The sequence below is a fragment of the Vulpes vulpes genome, chromosome 11, assembly GCF_048418805.1.
Source record: "Vulpes vulpes isolate BD-2025 chromosome 11, VulVul3, whole genome shotgun sequence".
In the NCBI taxonomy this organism is placed as follows: Eukaryota; Metazoa; Chordata; class Mammalia; order Carnivora; family Canidae; genus Vulpes; species Vulpes vulpes.
The window spans coordinates 12,938,811-12,956,394 of NC_132790.1; the positions used below are offsets into that span (position 1 = coordinate 12,938,811).

The 17,584-nt window shown below is 47.9% G+C and overlaps 1 protein-coding gene across 2 annotated transcripts in view; it reads right to left on the minus strand.

Moving 5' to 3' along the window:
- Positions 1 to 17,366, minus strand: part of SPON1 (spondin 1) — a 252,810-nt gene extending 235,444 nt beyond the window's left edge. Inside the window, exon 1 of one of the 2 annotated variants that reach the window (XR_011995091.1) lies at positions 16,764 to 17,190. Coding sequence is in view for 1 of the 2 variants with exons in the window: in XM_072725596.1 (XP_072581697.1) it covers positions 16,764 to 17,001 (238 nt within the window). In the remaining variant the exon portion in view is untranslated. Of the gene's footprint in view, positions 1 to 16,763 lie in introns of both variants that reach the window. The other variant, XM_072725596.1, reaches the window with a different exon arrangement.
- Between the last annotated feature and the right edge of the window lie 218 nt (positions 17,367 to 17,584).

Here is a 17,584-nt window from a genome sequence, read left to right on the forward strand (position 1 = left end):
AGACACCATTCGGAACAAGTACGGCAGAATGCAGAAGGCATTTGCAATGCACATAATCATAATCAACTTTAATCCAGAACATATAAAAACTATTTCAGATCAATAAGAAAAAGATAGACAACCCAATAGAGAAAAAATAGGCAAGACACATGAACTAGGGCAGCCCAGGTGGCTCAGCGGTTTAGGGCCGCCTTCAGCCCAGGGTGTGATCCTGGAGACCTGGGATCGAGTCCCATGTTGGGCTCCCTGCGTGGAGCCTGCTTCTCCCTCTGCTTGTGTGTGTACCTCTCTCTCTCTCTCTCTGTGTCTCTCATGAATAAATAAGTCAAATCTTAAAAAAAAAAGAAAAAACATGAACTAATACTTCACAAAAGAAGGTGCTCAAATGGCCAAAAAGTGTCTGAAAAGACACTCGACCTCGTTAGTGAACAGGGAGATAGAAATTACTGCATTTCTACCAGATTGGCTAAATGTAAAAGGATTAACAATATCAAATGTTAACTGGAACTTTCACACCCTACTGAGCCGAAAATAAGCAGTTTTCACTGGAAAAGTCTTTGGCAGGATTTACTGAAGCTGAACATACACATACCCCATGATCCAGTAATGCCAGTCCTGAATCAACACGAATGCATACAGATGTGGGTCACACAACATCTATCAGAAGATTCATGTTATCAAAATAACACTATATTAGCACCCAAACGGAAACACTCCATGTTCATCATCAGTAGGATGGACATGGAAGTGTGGCACATTCGTGTAATTGAATGCACTGTAGCAATGAAAATGAGGGAATTCCTGCTACATACAAGAGGGATGGATCTTTTAAATACAACTGAGTGAAAGAAGACACACACACACAAAAAAAAAAAAAGAAGAAGAAGAAGAAGAAGAAGAAGAAGAAGAAGAAGAAGAAGAAGAAGAAGACACACAAAAGGGCACCTGGGTGGCTCAGTGGTTGAGTGTCTGCCTTTGGTTCAGGTCGTGATCCTGGGGTTCCTGGTGTTCCTAGGTAGAGTCCCACATCCGACTCCCCACCAAGGAACCTGTTTCTCCCTCTGCCTATGTCTCTGCCTCTCTCTCTGTCTCTCATGAATAAATAAAAAAAAACTTAAAAAAAAAAAGAGACACAAAAAATAATACAAAAGTTGTGTGTCTCCTTTCACTCAAGATTTATATCAAGGTCAAAAACAGACAAAGTCATCTATGATGCCAGAGGCCAGGACAGCAGTTACACATGCAGCAAAGTGGAACAAGTGACTTGGAGGGGCTCAAGCGATGTCTCTGGAGTGCTGGCCATGTTCGGTTGTTCAGTCCAGAGGTCGGCTGCATGAGTGTATTGGACATGTGATCATTCACTAACCTGTGTGATTTGTGACCTTTCCCATAGGTAAGTTATACCTTGATAAAAATATTATTAAATAATGTTTCTAAATGATAAGTGTTCACCTTTTTGTACATCTGGGTAGTGTCCTTAAAGGGTCAGACATAAACTCCACTTCCCAGAAGGCTGCATCCCCATGGGTTCAAAAACACTAAGGGCATACTCTACCTCACAGAACACAATACACAAGATGGAAGTTCTGGAGGCTGAAGTCAGTGTGGGGCTTCAATCCATAATTATCACTGGTGATGATGGCAGTACACAGGATAATCTGAAGGCAGACAGGGGATCCTATGCCTCCAAAGAACCCTATTATGTGACTCTTTTCTGAAAGAAACAAACGTGCAGTATGTTCTGAGTCCCAGTAATGACTGAACATGATAACTTGGCAATAAATAATAGAATCTTCTCTCTAATGACTCCTCCCAAGTGCCTCCCAAGAGAGGCCATTAAGAGACCCCAGAAATTCAAGGAAAATGCTTATGAAGGATTTTTAAAAAAAAAAAAACAAAAAAGGTCCATTTAGAGCCATCCTGTGAGCACTTACAGGGAACTGGTTAAGGGCAAAGATTTCAGATGAGAATCCTAGAGCTATCATTTATTAATTATGTGACCTCTGGCAAGTTATTTCACCTCCCTGTTCCCTCATCTTTAAAAAGAAGTTAATGATATTGCCTTCCTTGTAGGAAAGTAGAGAGGATTAAATAAACATTTATCACAGAGCTTGGCATAAAAGGATTCAGGAAGTATAACAGATGCTGGCAGTGGTGCTGGTACTGGTGCTGGTGACGTTGGAGCTGAAGAAGATGATGATGATGATGAAGGTGATGATTAGGATGATAAAGATCATGATGCTCAGCAGGCTGACTGACAATGGGTTTCAAAAAGCTGGTCCTCAAGGACAAGCATGGAACCACAAAAAGAAACTCTAGGAGGTGCCAATGAAGGACCACTGGGAGGACTACAGTGGGGATAATCCTCACAGGACTTGGGGATGACCTTCACAGGGCCAGGTTATGGGGATATCTGGGTAAGCACTTCTAATGAACAGTCTCCCTGCAGCTCATCACACCCAATATAGGGTGTCCTGTGAGGTCCCCTCAGCCCCATACACTATATACCCTTTCAACACTCCTTCCTTTTTTCAGAATACCTCTCACCCAATTTTAATTATACTTATTTGTGAATTATATGTTAAGTGCTAGTCTCCTCTAATAAAGTGTAAGCTCTATGAGAGCTTACAAGTCCCAAGTCTGTCTTAAGCTGCACTGTATTTTTAGCATTCAGTGTGCTTTTTAACACACAGTAAATGCTCAATACTCACTGAATGAATGAGTGAGTGAGTGAGTGAGTGAGTGAGTGAATGAATAGGTGTTTGTCTTCAATGCAGTTTGCTTGCTCCTGCTCTGGCCCCTCCTCAAAAGTTCCCATGAGTTACCATGTGTAGTATGTCCCTCATCCTTTTGTTGCTGAGGTTTTGTCTGTGCAGCCCAGTGCTATGCCCCTGGGGACACAGAGAAAAGACATGACCTTTCCCTCTAGGAGCATACAGGCTAAGAGCTGGGAAGAAAAGACGTATCAGCAGATTTTTTTTATAACATATGATGGGTGGGGATCCCTGGGTGGCGCAGCGGTTTGGCGCCTGCCTTTGGCCCAGGGCGCGATCCTGGAGACCCGGGATCGAGTCCCACGTCAGGCTCCCGGTACATGGAGCCTGCTTCTCCCTCTGCCTGTGTCTCTGCCTCTCTCTCTCTCTCTCTCTCTCTCTCTCTCTCTGTGACTATCATTAAAAAAAAAAAAAACATATGATGGTATGAACAATGTGCTCTGGGACCCCAGAGCATCTGGGTCTAATGTGGGAGTCAGAGGAGGATTTGAGGAGGAGGTGGCATTTGAGCTCCAAGTTGAAGAATAGGAGTTTGTCCAGTGGACAAGAGGACTAACAGCACTCTAGGTAGAGGGAAAGGCATGATGGGCCAGTCTTGGCCTTGGAAACTAGAAGTAATTCTGTATTTCATAAAATGCAAGCTGAGAGTATGCTAAGAGGTCAGGGAAAGAAGGTGAACAGGGGATAGAAATTTAAAAGCCTTCAAAGCCTTGAGATACCAGTCTGGAGGTGATGAAGGAGTCCTGGTGGGTTGAGTTAGGGAATGTCATATTCAGATTTAAGAAGATTGGGCTGGAAGTTGTATGATTACTGAATAATAGCCCTTCCCTAAAAACCAGTGGCAAGGGCCTCTCTGGCCTGCCTTGCTTGTATGAGGACTGATGTTTCACACTGGAGTCTCGGCTTAAATCTCTATCCGAGGTTGAGTTCTCCCCGTCATTGGGTACACTGGCCATATGCAGATCCCAAATTCACAAATAGCTTCCCGTGTCCTTCAAATGTTGGTGTGTCTACCCTCTAACACAAACTCTGATGAGCTGTTACCCAATGCATCTGTTGTGCTTATCACCCTTGCTGGAGCTCATCTAGTACCATCATGCTCCTCACTCTGCCTTCAGGGAGCTTTCCCCGGCTCCAGCCTCAGTGAAGAGATCCTGAACCAGACCCCAGCTCTACCACAAGCCCAGTGCCTGCCATCCACCTGCAAAATGTTACTGAGATGTCCCAGTCTTCACATTTCACACATCAACTATGGGGAACTTAAACTTCTGCCTCAACTTGCAACAGGGGGTTACAAGAACTGCTGGAGTAGTACACAAGCTACAGTGTCCCTCCCTGCCCTGCATGATGTTCAGAGCACCAGGAAGCTGCAACCCACATGCTTCACTCAGAAACAATAGAGCCCACCCGCCAGCATCACGCAGGAGATGCTGGTGATGGGTTGATAGGAAGACAGGGCTTAAAGTCTAAAGATGAGCAAGTGTGTATGTTGGGGTTGGCTTACTCTGTTCTGCTGGACGGTCTTCCTTAGCCAGTGCTCCAGCATTCCCAGGCAGAGATGAAACATCTCCTGTTCCAAATTAAATATCCTACAGTTATCTAAAAATTGAAAACTGGGGAAACCTGGGGGGCTCAGCAGTTGAGCGTCTGCCTTTGGCTCAGGGTATGATCCTGGTCCAGGGATCGAGTCCCACATTGGGCTCCCTCCGAGGAGCCTGCTTCTCCCTCTGGCTGTGTCTCTGCCTCTCTTTCTATGTCTCTCATGAATAAATAAATAAAATCAGATAGATAGATAGATAGATAGATAGATAGATAGATAGAAGAAAGAAAGAGAAGAAAGAAAGAAAGAAAGAAAGAAAGAAAGAAAGAAAGAAAGAAAGAAAGAAAGAAAGAAAGAAAGAAAGAAAGAAAGAAAGAAAACTTTTTCTATAATGGACGTAGCTAACAAATCTGGATTCAAATCCCCTTTGTGTATTATGTGTAACCTTTGGCAAGTTGCTTAACCTCTCATGGTCTTAGTTTCTAAATCTCCTGTAAAAATGGCAGTAATAGTGTTTATCTCATGTTGTTATGACAAGGAATTAATATCTGTAATAGTAAGTATATATAAATGTTAATAACTTATGTTAAAAATAAATCATTCTCTTCTATAAAATAGGGATCATCACTGTCATCTCATGGGTTTGCTATAAGGATTAAAGGAGAGAATGTATATGAAGCACATGTCTACAGCTCAATAGAAGCTCTATCTATAATTCTTCCCCCTAAGTGCTACCTCTTCATGGGATAGCTGGGAGCCAAATGAATGAGTCCTGAGCTGACCGTTATGTGGACGGGAAGAGGGATGGTTGGGAAGGAAGTTCCTGGGGAATTGGAGATGTGTTAGCCAAGAGAATTTAACTGAGAATATGGGTGAGGACAGGGAGTACCAAGGGGCACACACTGTCCAGGAGCCCCGCTTCTTCCCCTCCTCAGATGATGGGATCTTTGGGGCTGGCAATAACAGTACCCCTTCTCCCTCCTGAAACATAATGCCATAGAAGTGACTGTGACCCAAACTTAGTCTCTCTCCAGACCCCAGTCCTCCGGGTCTCTGACCCAAGACAGACCAATCGGAATCCTTCCCTGAGATTTTCCAACTTGGAGTTAAAGGTACAGGGCTTGTCTTTCCTGAAAGGATTTTCATTCAAGGTTCTTGGCAGCTGTCCTCCTTGTTAATTTGGAGAAAGTTTATCTATAGTAAGAAAAATGAGGACAACACATAGAAACACAGCCAAGAGATAAAGGATGGGAGGAGTGAGACAAACAAGGTGGAAGAAACAGGTGGAAAGGATGGAGGGAGGAGAAAACTCTTCGGGGTCCCTAGATCCATTTATACCTGAAGCCAGACCCACCCTTAGACTTTCTAAATATGGAACTCAATAATTCTCTTTTTTGCTTTAGTTAGGTTGACTTTGCTCCTGTCATGTTGCATAGAAAGAGCCTTCACTAATAATGAAACAAAGAAAAAATTCTGCCCAGACTATATGATTCATTAGCAGGCTAGGGAAACAGTATTTGTGGCTAAACTGAGGTCGCTGACCAGGAAGGTGGCAGTTGGCACTTAAATGTCACTGAGATGACAGCAAATCTGTTGACTTCAAAACCATTAACTAGATGTCAAATTTAGGGAAAGAGTCAAGGGATGTCAAAGGAGCCCTGCTCTGCCCAACTATTCTTATCAGCTTTGATAAAGATTTCTAAGACTGCTTATAAGCTGTAGATCACCCAAAATTAGATTATGTGGCTATGCCACTCAGTGACAATCCAGATCCATGAGTGGTTGACAGCTATAGGGATGGACCCAAACATGCTGGAACCATTCTGAGGAAGACTAAGTCATGAGGAATCATGTCAAATCTTACATTCACAGACCAGTCGCACCAGTACAGGGAGACAAGGGAAGCGAGCCTTCCCAGCAGTTCACAGGAATTTTTGCTGGCTACAAGCTCAGCATGATCCCAGAGTACAGCACGGCTGCCAAAATAGCAAACACAAGACCTGGCAAGCTTAACACAAACACAGTGTTCAGGACAAGGAGATAATCATTCCCCATGTTCCATCCCTATCAGAGCACATCTGGAGTACAAAGTGTAAGGGGACAAGAAACAGGATCCCAGGAAGAATAGCTGAAGAAAGGGGGCGTGTTAGTCAGAAGAGATGTCATGGTTGGTATTTCTCCACAAACACCTCAAGGGCTGACATATGGCCAAGGGGAGACCTTATTTTCTCGACTCCAAAGAACAGAACCTGGACCAATGACTGGAAACTACATGGAAGGGAAATGTTGGTAAGATTTAGTGCCTGTTACATCCACAACCCCCACAACCAGGTCAGCTGTGGCTCAGGCTCTGCCATCTTGAGAATACTGTCCCCTAAAGGAAGCTCATGATTCTTCTCTCTCCACCACTCCACTGCCAAGGCAGGGGAAGGCAGCTGTCATGCCAGCTTTGAGGACGTTCTACTGGCTACTGGACTTAACAGGATAGGGCAGTGATATGACCAGTGCTAACGTATGTGGAACATGGGAGGTGGGGGTGTGGAGCTGGGAGAGGCTGCGATGGGGAAGCATGCTCATAGAAACATGACCACCTTTTGGCCATCCTCTCTTTGTGCCTCCCATTCTTGTTTTAAAAGGGATAAAAAGTGAGGCATGCCGGGTGGCTCAGTCGGGTAATCATCCGACTCTTGATTTCGGCTCAGGTTATGATCCTGGGGTCATGAGATCGAGCTCCTCATCGGGCACCATATCAGGCTCCCTGCTTAGGATTCTCTCTCTCCCTCTGACTACTCTTCTCTCTCCCTCTCAAAGGAAAGAAAAAGAAAAGACAGATTATAGACTTCTAGAATCCAGTCCTTTTTGGGGGGTGGGTCCGGTGAAACGATGGTTGGTTTAACTTTCTTTTTTTTTTTTAATTACTTTTTATTGGTGTTCAATTTACCAACATACAGAAAAACCCCCAGTGCTCATCCCGTCAAGTGTCCCCCTCAGTTCCCGTCACCCATTCCCCTCCAACACCCGCCCTCCTCCCCTTCTACCACCCCTAGTTCGTTTCCCCGAGTTAGGAGTCTTTATGTTCTGTCTCCCTTCCTGATATTTCCCAACATTTCTTCTCCCTTCCTTTATATTCCCTTTCACTATTATTTATATTCCCCAAATGAATGAGAACATACACTGTTTGTCCTTCTCCGATTGACTTATTTCACTCAGCATAATACCCTCCAGTGGTTTAACTTTCCATGTGATTCTATGCATAGCTAGGTTTGGAAACCATACAAATGACCCCAGTAACTGTTGATTTTAGGGAAAGTCACTTAATCATTGTTGTCCAGGTTTGATGGATCAACAATCCTCTCTGCTGTCTTCTTCATTCAATCAGAACCAGTGTCTGAAGCTGGGAGCCCTTTCCCTTTGCTCTTTGGCCTGCTGTCCTGCTCCTCACCCCTGAACCATCAATGACCCAGCTTTCCAGTATGCCCATCTTCTTCCTCCCAAAAGTCTTCACCAGGGACCCAGCCATCTACCTGCCCTCAAGGCTGCCCCATGTCAATGCCCCAGGGCACAGGGCATCCTTCCTCTCTGCTGCCACCACATGGATCTCCTTACTGTTGGTCCCTATCTCTAGTCTCACTTCTCTGGCTAAGAGAGAAATGCTTTCTTTCTCCATCTAGCTCTCTGAGAGGAAGATCTCACACCAGGATTCTTCTTCTTTTTTTTTTTTTTTTCCAAAGAATAATGATTTAATGCCTGTTATGTCCACAAACTGTTCTGGGTGCTAGAACTAAATGGCAGATAAGAAAGACGCAGTCCGTGCTCTCATACGGCTCATATTCTAGCTTGAGGAGGCAGATGATACACAAGATAATTTCAGAGAGTGATTAAGGCCTATCATGACAATAAAATAAGGCAAAAGTAATGGGAAACATAAATTGGTGGTCAAAGAAGCCTCTTTAAAGGGATAAAATCTGAGCTTAAACTTAAAAGACAAGAGGTGAGGCACACAATGATGTGAAGCAAGCATTCTAGTCAAGGAGGTGAGCGTGTACAAAGGGGGGATTCCCCTGGGAGGGGGGAAGGGGCAATGAGCTTGGTGTGGAAAATTCAAAGGTTAGTGTTGCAGCTGTGAGGAAAAAGAAAAGGAAAAAAAGGAAAATGAAGAAGGATGAAGGGAAAAAGAAAGAAAATGAAGAGGGGAAGACAAGGAGGAGGATCATAAGAGCTTCCTACAGCACCAAGAATCACTATCTACAATTTTTATGACCTGCTTGCTCTGAGTCTGCCCATCTTCCAACACTCCTACCCCTCCCAACACAGTGGCTTGTGCTTGGCCCTTCTCTGGCTTTCTGATGTCTCACGAAGTCCATGAGGCACACTTACAAATATCTGAGCCACGACATTAGATAGGGTTCAAGTTCTTTCCCACGGGTCTTCTGGGCCTCAGCTAATCTGTAGATGTGTTTCAGTTTCCTGGAACTTTTCATGGAAGTTTTGAATATTCTGGGAAAGTTAGAAGCCTTGTCTATGTAGAGCTCACAAAGATGTCTGGTGATGTCACCTAACTCCTCACCCTTAACTCCAGCCCAGCCAAGACACCCTGTAAAAGCAGGAAATGTATACCAGCGAGAGCTGGCCAGCCACGCGGAAAGCTTTACGTAATGTGGTGAGCTCCCTGATACTGTAGGTGCCTTGACATCATCACATACAACTGTACATGGCCAGAAGAAAAAGGTAGGAAATAACGCTATTGATAATTTGGGTCACTTGCCACCCCCCCACCCCATTCAATGCATGCATGTGCTTGGGTGTGTGTGAGAGGAGACTCTCATTCCCTCACTCCATCATAGTGTGTATTTTGTACCTGTCATGTCAGTGGTCAAGGACAAGCAAACTTACAAGCTTGTTTTACCTGTTACTCAGTTGAGGAAACATGGGTCCCTTCCAGTGCTGGAGGGACAACTAGAAGTGCCGGACTTCTTGAGAATGGTCAGGTCGCTTCTATTCCTAACAGAATGGTCCAGAAGGCGACACAAATAAGGCTACGTTGAATCTAGTACCCATGTTGTTTATGTACAATTTGAAAGGATTTTTAAGGCATAATTCTGACTTATGGGATCTTTGCTTTCCCTAGTGCCCCTTGAACCTAACCCTCAAGTAAGATGGGACTCCAGTCTCCACAAATTATCTTTCATTTTCATTCTGAATATGCATCCCAGTGAGCTTTTGTTTTTTCTATTTTCCCTTCTCCTCCTCCTCTTCCTGCCCCTCCCTTTCTTCTTCTTCCTTCATTACTTCCTCCTCTTCTCTCCCATTTTCTTGTGTGACCTACCTCCACCTTCATTCCTTTCTTTCCTTATAGCTTCCTCCTCTATTGATGAGGGAGGGGGCAAGACAGAACAGGCCACTATGACATATTGGCCCCTTTTTTCTCCTCAGTATGAAACCTATCAACACCACACACACACACCGTGACACTCCTTCCCCTAAGTATATCAACTTCACATGCTGTTGAGAAGATCCTCAAGATACCTTGAAATACTGTGTTTTTATACAAATGTGCATTAAAACATGTGGCAGAGATAGTTAAATGTTCCCTTAAATCTATTTTCACCTTCATCCTTTTGGGGAAAAAAAAACCCAATAACCAAATCCTTTCCCCAAGTGTAGAGGGGCATGTGGCTGCCTAGCTAAATGTCATATTTCCCAGGCTCCCTTGGAACTAGGTGTGGTCAAGTCACTAAATTCTTACCGGTGGAGTGTGTTTAGAAGTGCTGGGCACAATTCTGGGTTACATCATGAAAAAGAAAGCTGCCTGCCCTCTCCTTCCTTTTCTCCTCTGCAAGCTGAGTGGAACCTAGATGTGCTGGTAGCAACATGGCTGTGACCATTTTGAGGGAAACACCCTACAACAGTGCTGTCCAGCAGAAATAAGTTCAAGGCAGGTGAAATCCATTGTATTTGTTAACAAGCATCCGGTAGGGCTAAGTGTAAAGCAAGTAAGATTAATTTTAACAACGTATTTTATTTAACCTGATATACACAATTATCACTTGAAGGTGTAATCAGTATAAAAAATTACTGAGAAGTTTTTCTTTCATCCTAATTTCTCAACAACTGGTGTGTATTTTACACTCATAGCACATCCCGATTTGGACTAGCTACATTCCAGGTGCTGTAACTCGTGGCTATGCGATTGGCGGAGCAACACAACCAGAAGGAACCTGGGCTCCTGATTGACCCTGTGGTCAATGACAGCAAAGCTGTCATTATCTGGGACCTCTCATCTACCTCTCATTTAAAACACTGTATTCTGGGGTCTCTTTAAAACATGAGCTTAACCCGTATCTTGACTAATTTAACATAGTAAGAGGTTTTACTCCCCCACAGAAATTAATACTGACCTGCATCTGACATTCTGTATAACTAGCAAATGGAGAGTAATAGTAAAAAGTTCTTGCTATATCAGCCCATGTTTCTGAAATATCAGCAATTATATCCTATTGTTCCAGTTGAGTCAGTCAGCAGCAATGGAATGACAACTTAACGGTGTATGGTGGAGTACCCAAGTTCTAAGCTTGAAAAATGCCTATTTGATATGCTTTCATTTTTTGTATGTTTTGTGTTTTTTGTGTGTTTCAGGAAATTCAAAGCAATAATCAATCTCTTTTAATCTTTATTATCGACTTGAACTAAATACCTATTAAAAGGGGGCAAAGTTTAAAAATAAAGTTACAGGAATCCCTGGGTGGCTCAGTGGTTTAGCGCCTGCCTTCGGCCCAGGGTGTGATCCTGGAGTCCCGGGATCGAGTCCTGCATCAGGCTCCCGGCATGGAGCCTGCTTCTCCCTCTGCCTGTGTCTCTGCCTCTTTCTCTCTCTCTGTATCTCTCATGAATAAATAAATAAAATCTTTAAAAAATAAATAAAGTTACATAAGAAAAAGAGGGGGGCACCTGGGTGGCTCAGTTGAACATCTGCCTTTGGCTCAGGATGAGCTCCTAGGACCCTGGGATTGAGTCTCTCATCGGGTTCCCCACAGGGAGCCTGCTTCTCCTTCTGCCTGTGTCTCTGCCTCTCTCTCTCTCTCTCTCTCTGTGTGTGTCTCATGAATAAATAGATAAAATGTCAAAAAAAAAAAAAAGAAAGAAAGAAAGAAAAAAGGGGAATGGTACAAGAGGGGAGGTATAACGGGTGACTTACAGTTAATTACAATATCATCAACAGTGTAAGAGGTTCCTCAAAGAGTTAAAAATAGACCTGCCCTACGACCCAGCAATTGCACTGTTGGGGATTTACCCCAAAGATTCAGATGCAATGAAACGTCGGGACACCTGCACCCCGATGTTTCTATCAGCAATGGCCACAATAGCCAAACTGTGGAAGGAGCCTCGGTGTCCATCGAAAGATGAATGGGTAAAGAAGATGTGGTCTATGTATACAATGGAATATTACTCAGCAATTAGAAACGACAAATACCCACCATTTGCTTCAACGTGGATGGAACTGGAGGGTATTATGCTGAGTGAAATAAGTCAATCGGAGAAGGACAAACAGTGTATGTTCTCATTCATTTGGGGAATATGAATAATAGTGAAAGGGAATATAAAGGAAGGGGAAAGAAATGTTGGGAAATATCAGGAAGGGAGACAGAACATAAAGACTCCTAACTCGGGGAAATGAACTAGGGGTGGTGGAAGGGGAGGAGGGCGGGTGTTGGAGGGGAATGGGTGACGGGCACTGAGGTGGACACTTGAAGGATGAGCACTGGGTGTTTTTCTGAATGTTGGTAAATTGAACACCAATAAAAGTTAATTTAAAAAAAATTTAAAAAAAAAAATAAATAAATAAATAGAACTTCACAGGAAAGCTAAAAAAAAAAATAATTACAATATCATCAACAATTTTAATTTTTTAAAACCCCACTGGATAAGAAATAGTTTATTTAAAAGACCTTATCCAGGGGATCCCTGGGTGGCTCAGCGGCTTAGGCCCTGCCTTTGGTCCAGGGTGCGATCCTGGAGTCCCTGAGTTCCAAGTCGGGCTCCCGGCATGGAGCCTGCTTCTCCCTCCTCCTGTGTCTCTGCCTCTCTCTCTCTCTATGTCTATCATAAATAAATAAATCTTTAAAAAATAAAAATAAAATAAAAGACCTTATCCAGCTTAAATTCCTCAATCCCCCATATGCACTTCACAAAAACATAATTTTGTAGGCATGGTAGTATAAATCTGCATGTAAAAATAAAACAATCAAATTAGGGCTTTTTTTTTTTTTTTTTCCCTAACCAATTTGTTTCTGTTTCCCCACAAACAAAAGAGATTGGCTAAAGATTGACAAGGTTGTTCATGTTTCTAAATTAATTTTCTGGTTTATGAGGAAATATGATCCTGAAGGCTATAAAAAGAAAAAAAAAAGCAAATGTAAATAAGGAGCCATAGCTTTATACTTTGTGTCCCAAGATATGTCAGTTATTATCTTGAAATGCTGTTGCTCTTTTCCTTCATTGAAGACTCACCATCCAGAAGGCCCAGGGTAGCTAGAGTGAATTCATTTTATTCCCCTTTCATTTTCGTGCATCAATATAGAAGACTGGTTAACAATAGAGATTTAGGAGTCTAAGACACATCCCATCGTTTATATACTGACATCACTGATTATTAGCTGTGTGATCATGGGGAAGTTCCTGAACCTCTCTGAGAATTGGTCTTCTCATCTGTAAAATAAGAGTAACAATAAATTGCCTCAAAGAACTGTAAAGAATAAGTGAGATGAGTAGGAAGTACTTAACACAATGTCTCATCCAGTGTCGCTGCCAAGTATTTTTATTTCCAAAATAATCATCTTATTATATATATATTTTTGAGCACTTACTCTATGACAGCTTTTTTTTTTTTTTTTTTTTTTTTTAAGCAAGGATTATTTCTGACTCTCACAGCAACACTGTAATGGGTGGGGGAGTGCTCTTATTTTACAGCCAGAGAAATTGTGGCTCAGAGAGGGGAAGTGGCCGGCCTGAGGTCACACAGTGAATATATGACTGAACAGAAGTTGAAACAGACCCAGTCAATATCAAAGCCTCTGCTCTTTCTCCCAGACTGAGGTGGGGCTCTCAAGGATACCCACTCCTCTGGCATGGTGTGCCCCATGGTGGGACAAAGAAAGAGAAAGCCAAGCAGCTTTGGAGGTCTCCAAACCTCCCGGTTTAGAATAAATCCCCCAATTATGCTCAAAGTTGGACAAGCTTTTGAAATCTCAACTGGACATTCTTTTCCCATCAAGTTCCTTGAAATTTCCCCTTTAAAGAGCATCTAGGAAAAGCCACTCTCATTAGCCAGGGTCTGGCTTTATTTTCCTAATAAACAGACCTTTAGTCAGACAAAAAAGCCTCTTTTATTTTCAATCAATTCTTGAACATTTCAGCTGATTTTCTTCTATTTGGCTTGAAATTGTGATCTGGGAATGGCTGGTCCGGCAAATTGTCCTCCTATAAGGGAAGCCCCTTGAGGATCCTCAACTTGTTATTTTTAATCACTGTAATCTCCTTGTCAAAGGAGGCCACGGTAGGAAACAGAGCAGGCCTTTCAGAGCTTTCTAAAGCACAATTATTGCCAAGGGAGGGGGGATAGGGGGAAGAGGGAGGGAGAGTGGAGAGAAGTGGTGGGAGAGAAGGAAGTCAATGTAGTACTAACGACTTAGAAAAGCCTGAATAATAATCTCCATTGGATCTTGGCTGTTGAGAAGAAACCCCATGTCTGTCTGTCTGTCTGTCTGTCTGTCTCTCTCTATATATACACACACATATATATATATACTTATATTTATATATATATATTTTTTTAACTGTGACCATTTGATCCAGTGTACAAGACCTACAGGAGATACTGGGGGGGGGGGGGGCGTGAAGAACAGAAGCTATTCAGGGATGAACTGGAATTCTGGGGACAAAGATTCTAGGCAGGAAAACAAGCCATGGTTTCGAAGGCTTGTGAGGAGCTCTAACCCACGGAAGAATAAAAAAGAGCCTAGAACATCAGGGGAATGTTAACTTCCAGAGCCCTAAGTCAATAACCTGAACAAAATGCATTAGACTTACTTTGAACATAATTATCCTAAGAAAGTATAAGCCAACAGAAAATGTCACCAACTAGGCCAGCGCCCATTTCCTCTGAACTTTGAGTGGCGGAATCAGGTTTGCTAATCTCAGAGTATTTACTCAGAAATGGTTCCTGCAACATCTTCCTTTCGGGATCTCTTAGCCACCAGAAGAGAGAAAAGGTGGCTGCTTGGCCAACAGCAGGAGTGGGAGCATCACAGTCCAAAAGGCTAATGTTTAGGCTGGAACAAAAGTGTAGGGGAATGTCTAGTGATCCCCTCTCCCCCTCTCCCTGAGTCTGGTTCTGGCCTACCTGTCATGAACACTGGCAGTGGTGGGACCCCTCCATTCGTGTGAATACCTGGTGCCCCTCCTCCCCTGGGCTGGGGTACCTGCCGCCAATGCTCAGCCCCACAGGGAGGATTTGAGTGGGAAGAAATGGCTGGTAGGACACTGGCAGGGGCCCCAGACTTGCCTAAATCAACTAAAAATATCCTCTTGGGCTTAAATTAAGAACAATCGAAGGCTAGGCTCCTAGTATGGAGAAATCATTTATTCATTCACTCCATTAATTCAGGAGGGCCCAGATGGCCACCGTTGGCTGGGAGACTGGCCTAAGGAGCGCCGAGGACACCTACTTTTAATCACATACACACACACATCAGACACAGATCTGACCAGACACGTTCCCTCCGTTCTTGAACCAGCGAGGGCCTCCCGTGCGTCCTGGGGACCTCGGGCACTCTCACCTCCGTCAACTCCTTCACTGCCTACAACCGCCAGAGCGGCTGGATAATAGCTACTCTCACTGCTGGGGAGTAAGTTCGGAGGAATTAAAGGACTTGCACAAGGTCACGCGGCCACCGAGTCCCTCTGACCGCGAAGCGGCCTCTGCCTGCCACGTGGAGCTTGGGCAGGTTCCCCGGGGAACCCAGGTCCTCGGTTTTGCGGAGGCCCCGAGGGGCGGAGGAGGGCACGGCCGCCTCCCCCCAGCCGCGGGGAGCACCAGCTGTTTCCCCGCGGGGGCGCCGGGGTCGGAGGGGCTCGCCAGGTGCCGGGCGCCGCCAGGTGCGGGGGCGCCCGGGGGCCGCTCTGCGAAGGTCCAAGGGGACGGGGTCTGGGGCACGGGGCACGATCCCGGGAAACCGGGAGAAGCGTTCTGAGAAGGGTGGCGCCTGCCTCCGGTGGCCTCGGCGCCCGCTGCCCGGGGCCCTAACTTTCTGGGAACCCGGAAGGCGGGGATGCAGGGGCGGCGGCTGCGCCCCCCCCCCCCCCCCAAGACCCGCTCCTCCCCGCGAGGCGCCAGGGCGGACTCCGGACCAGGCGGTGGGGGGACGCGCAGCCCCAGGTGAGACCCGCAGGCTTCCCTCCGTGCCCCGGGTCCTGCCTCCCGCCTGGAGACCGCGGCTGCTGCGCCCGGGGCGGGGGGCTGTCCGGGGAGATGTCGGGCTGCGGAGAGGCGGGCGATGGGGCGGCGTGGGGGTCTCCAGGTCTGCGCGGGGCGAGCGGCTGCCCTGCCCCGGAGGCGCTCCCCCGCCCGGGCACCCGGTCCCCGCGCTCCCCGAAGCCCGCGCTCCGCCGAGGAGCCGAGGCGCGACATCCCCCCGGGGCGCGGAGCCTGGGGTGGGGGGCGCTGGAGCCGGGGTCCCCCGGCCTCCGGGGAGCAGGCCGCGGCAATCCGGGCTTCTCTTTCCGTTCTCACCGGGTCTCCCCTTCCCTTTCCTGACCCACGCAGAGCTCCCCGCAGGCCCGCTCCGCTGGGGAGCCCGTCCCGGAGATCCAGACTCTCTTGCCTCGCCTGGGACCCTCGGAGAATAACTCGGAGTTCTTTCCGGGGAGCCCCCCGAAAGCTTCAGGCTCTTCCTCCCCGCGCCCCGGGGCCAGTCAAGGGAGAAGCCCAAGCCCCTGTTCCCGAAGGCGTCTGTCCGGGGAGGCTGGGGTGCCACCCCGCGGGGGGGGGCGGAGAGAAGCCGGCGGGGATGCATCCTCCCTGCAGGGATGGGAGCGGGGAGGGCGCGACTGGGGGAAACGGGGGTTCCCTCCACTCCAGACCGGATCTGCAGGAGGCTCTCCCGGAGCGGCCGGGGGGTGTGGGGCGGGAGAAGCCAGGGTCCCTCCCCGCCGGGCCGGCGTGGCGCGGCGCTCGGCTGCAGCCCACGCCCGGGAACCGCGCGTCCGGGATGGGGCTGCCCCGCCCGCCGCGGCCCCCGCGACGGCCCCGGACGCTGGCCCGGGAGGCGCGCGGGGCTGGCGGCCAGAGCGGCCGGGGCGGCCGGGCCGTGCGGGCACCGTGCGCCCGGGGCCGTGCGCCCTCCTCCGGCCCCTTCCGGGGGCCGCGGTCCGCGCGCCCCGGCGCCACTCACCACGGTAGCTGGTTCCCGGCTTGTAGAAGTCGGGGTCGCCCTCCACGCGGAGGCTGAACTCGGTGTAGCCCTCGCGCCGCGTGCCCTGGGCGCGCAGGATGCGGCTGCAGTAGCCCTCCGACTTGGGCACCTTGTCCAGGGTCTCGTCGGAGAAGGCCAGCGCCGCGGCCAGGGGCAGCGCCAGGGCCAGCAGCGCCGGACTCGGGCTCAGCCCCGGGGGCGCCGGGGACAGCCTCATCGTCGCGGGCGCTCAACTTCGTGCCGCCGCCGCGCGACGCCGGCCCGAGGGGGTCCCCGGAGGAGCGAGACCTCGCGGAGCCCGCGCGGGGAGCGGGCGCTGGCGACCCGGGGGCCGTGCGGGGCTCGGCGTGGCGGCCGGCGGGCTGCGCGGAGCGAGGCTGAGCGAGCTGAGCTCGCGGAGCCGCGCGCGGAGGGGAGGGGGGAGGAGGGAGGGGAGGGAGGGCGGCGGCGTAGCGGGAGGAGGGCGGGCTGACTGCGCCCAGATCCCCGAGCCGCGATCGGCGGCGCGGCCGCGTTTATTTTGCGACGCGGGATTCCCGGGGTCTGGCGAGGAAACCCCAGGGCGCGGGGACCTGCCGCCCCAACCCCGGCCGCGCCTTGGCGCCCCGCGGGGCAGAGCCCTCCGCGGAGGGAAAGCCTGAAAACTAACTTCGGGCGCGCATCTCCTTTGCGCCCCGCCACGAGCCTGGCGGAGGGTAGCTCCCCTCTCCCTGCGCTCCACAAGCGTGACCTTCCTTTCACTCATTTCACAGATGAGCAAACTGAGGCCCGTAGGCGCACGGGCCGGGCGGGGGCAGGGT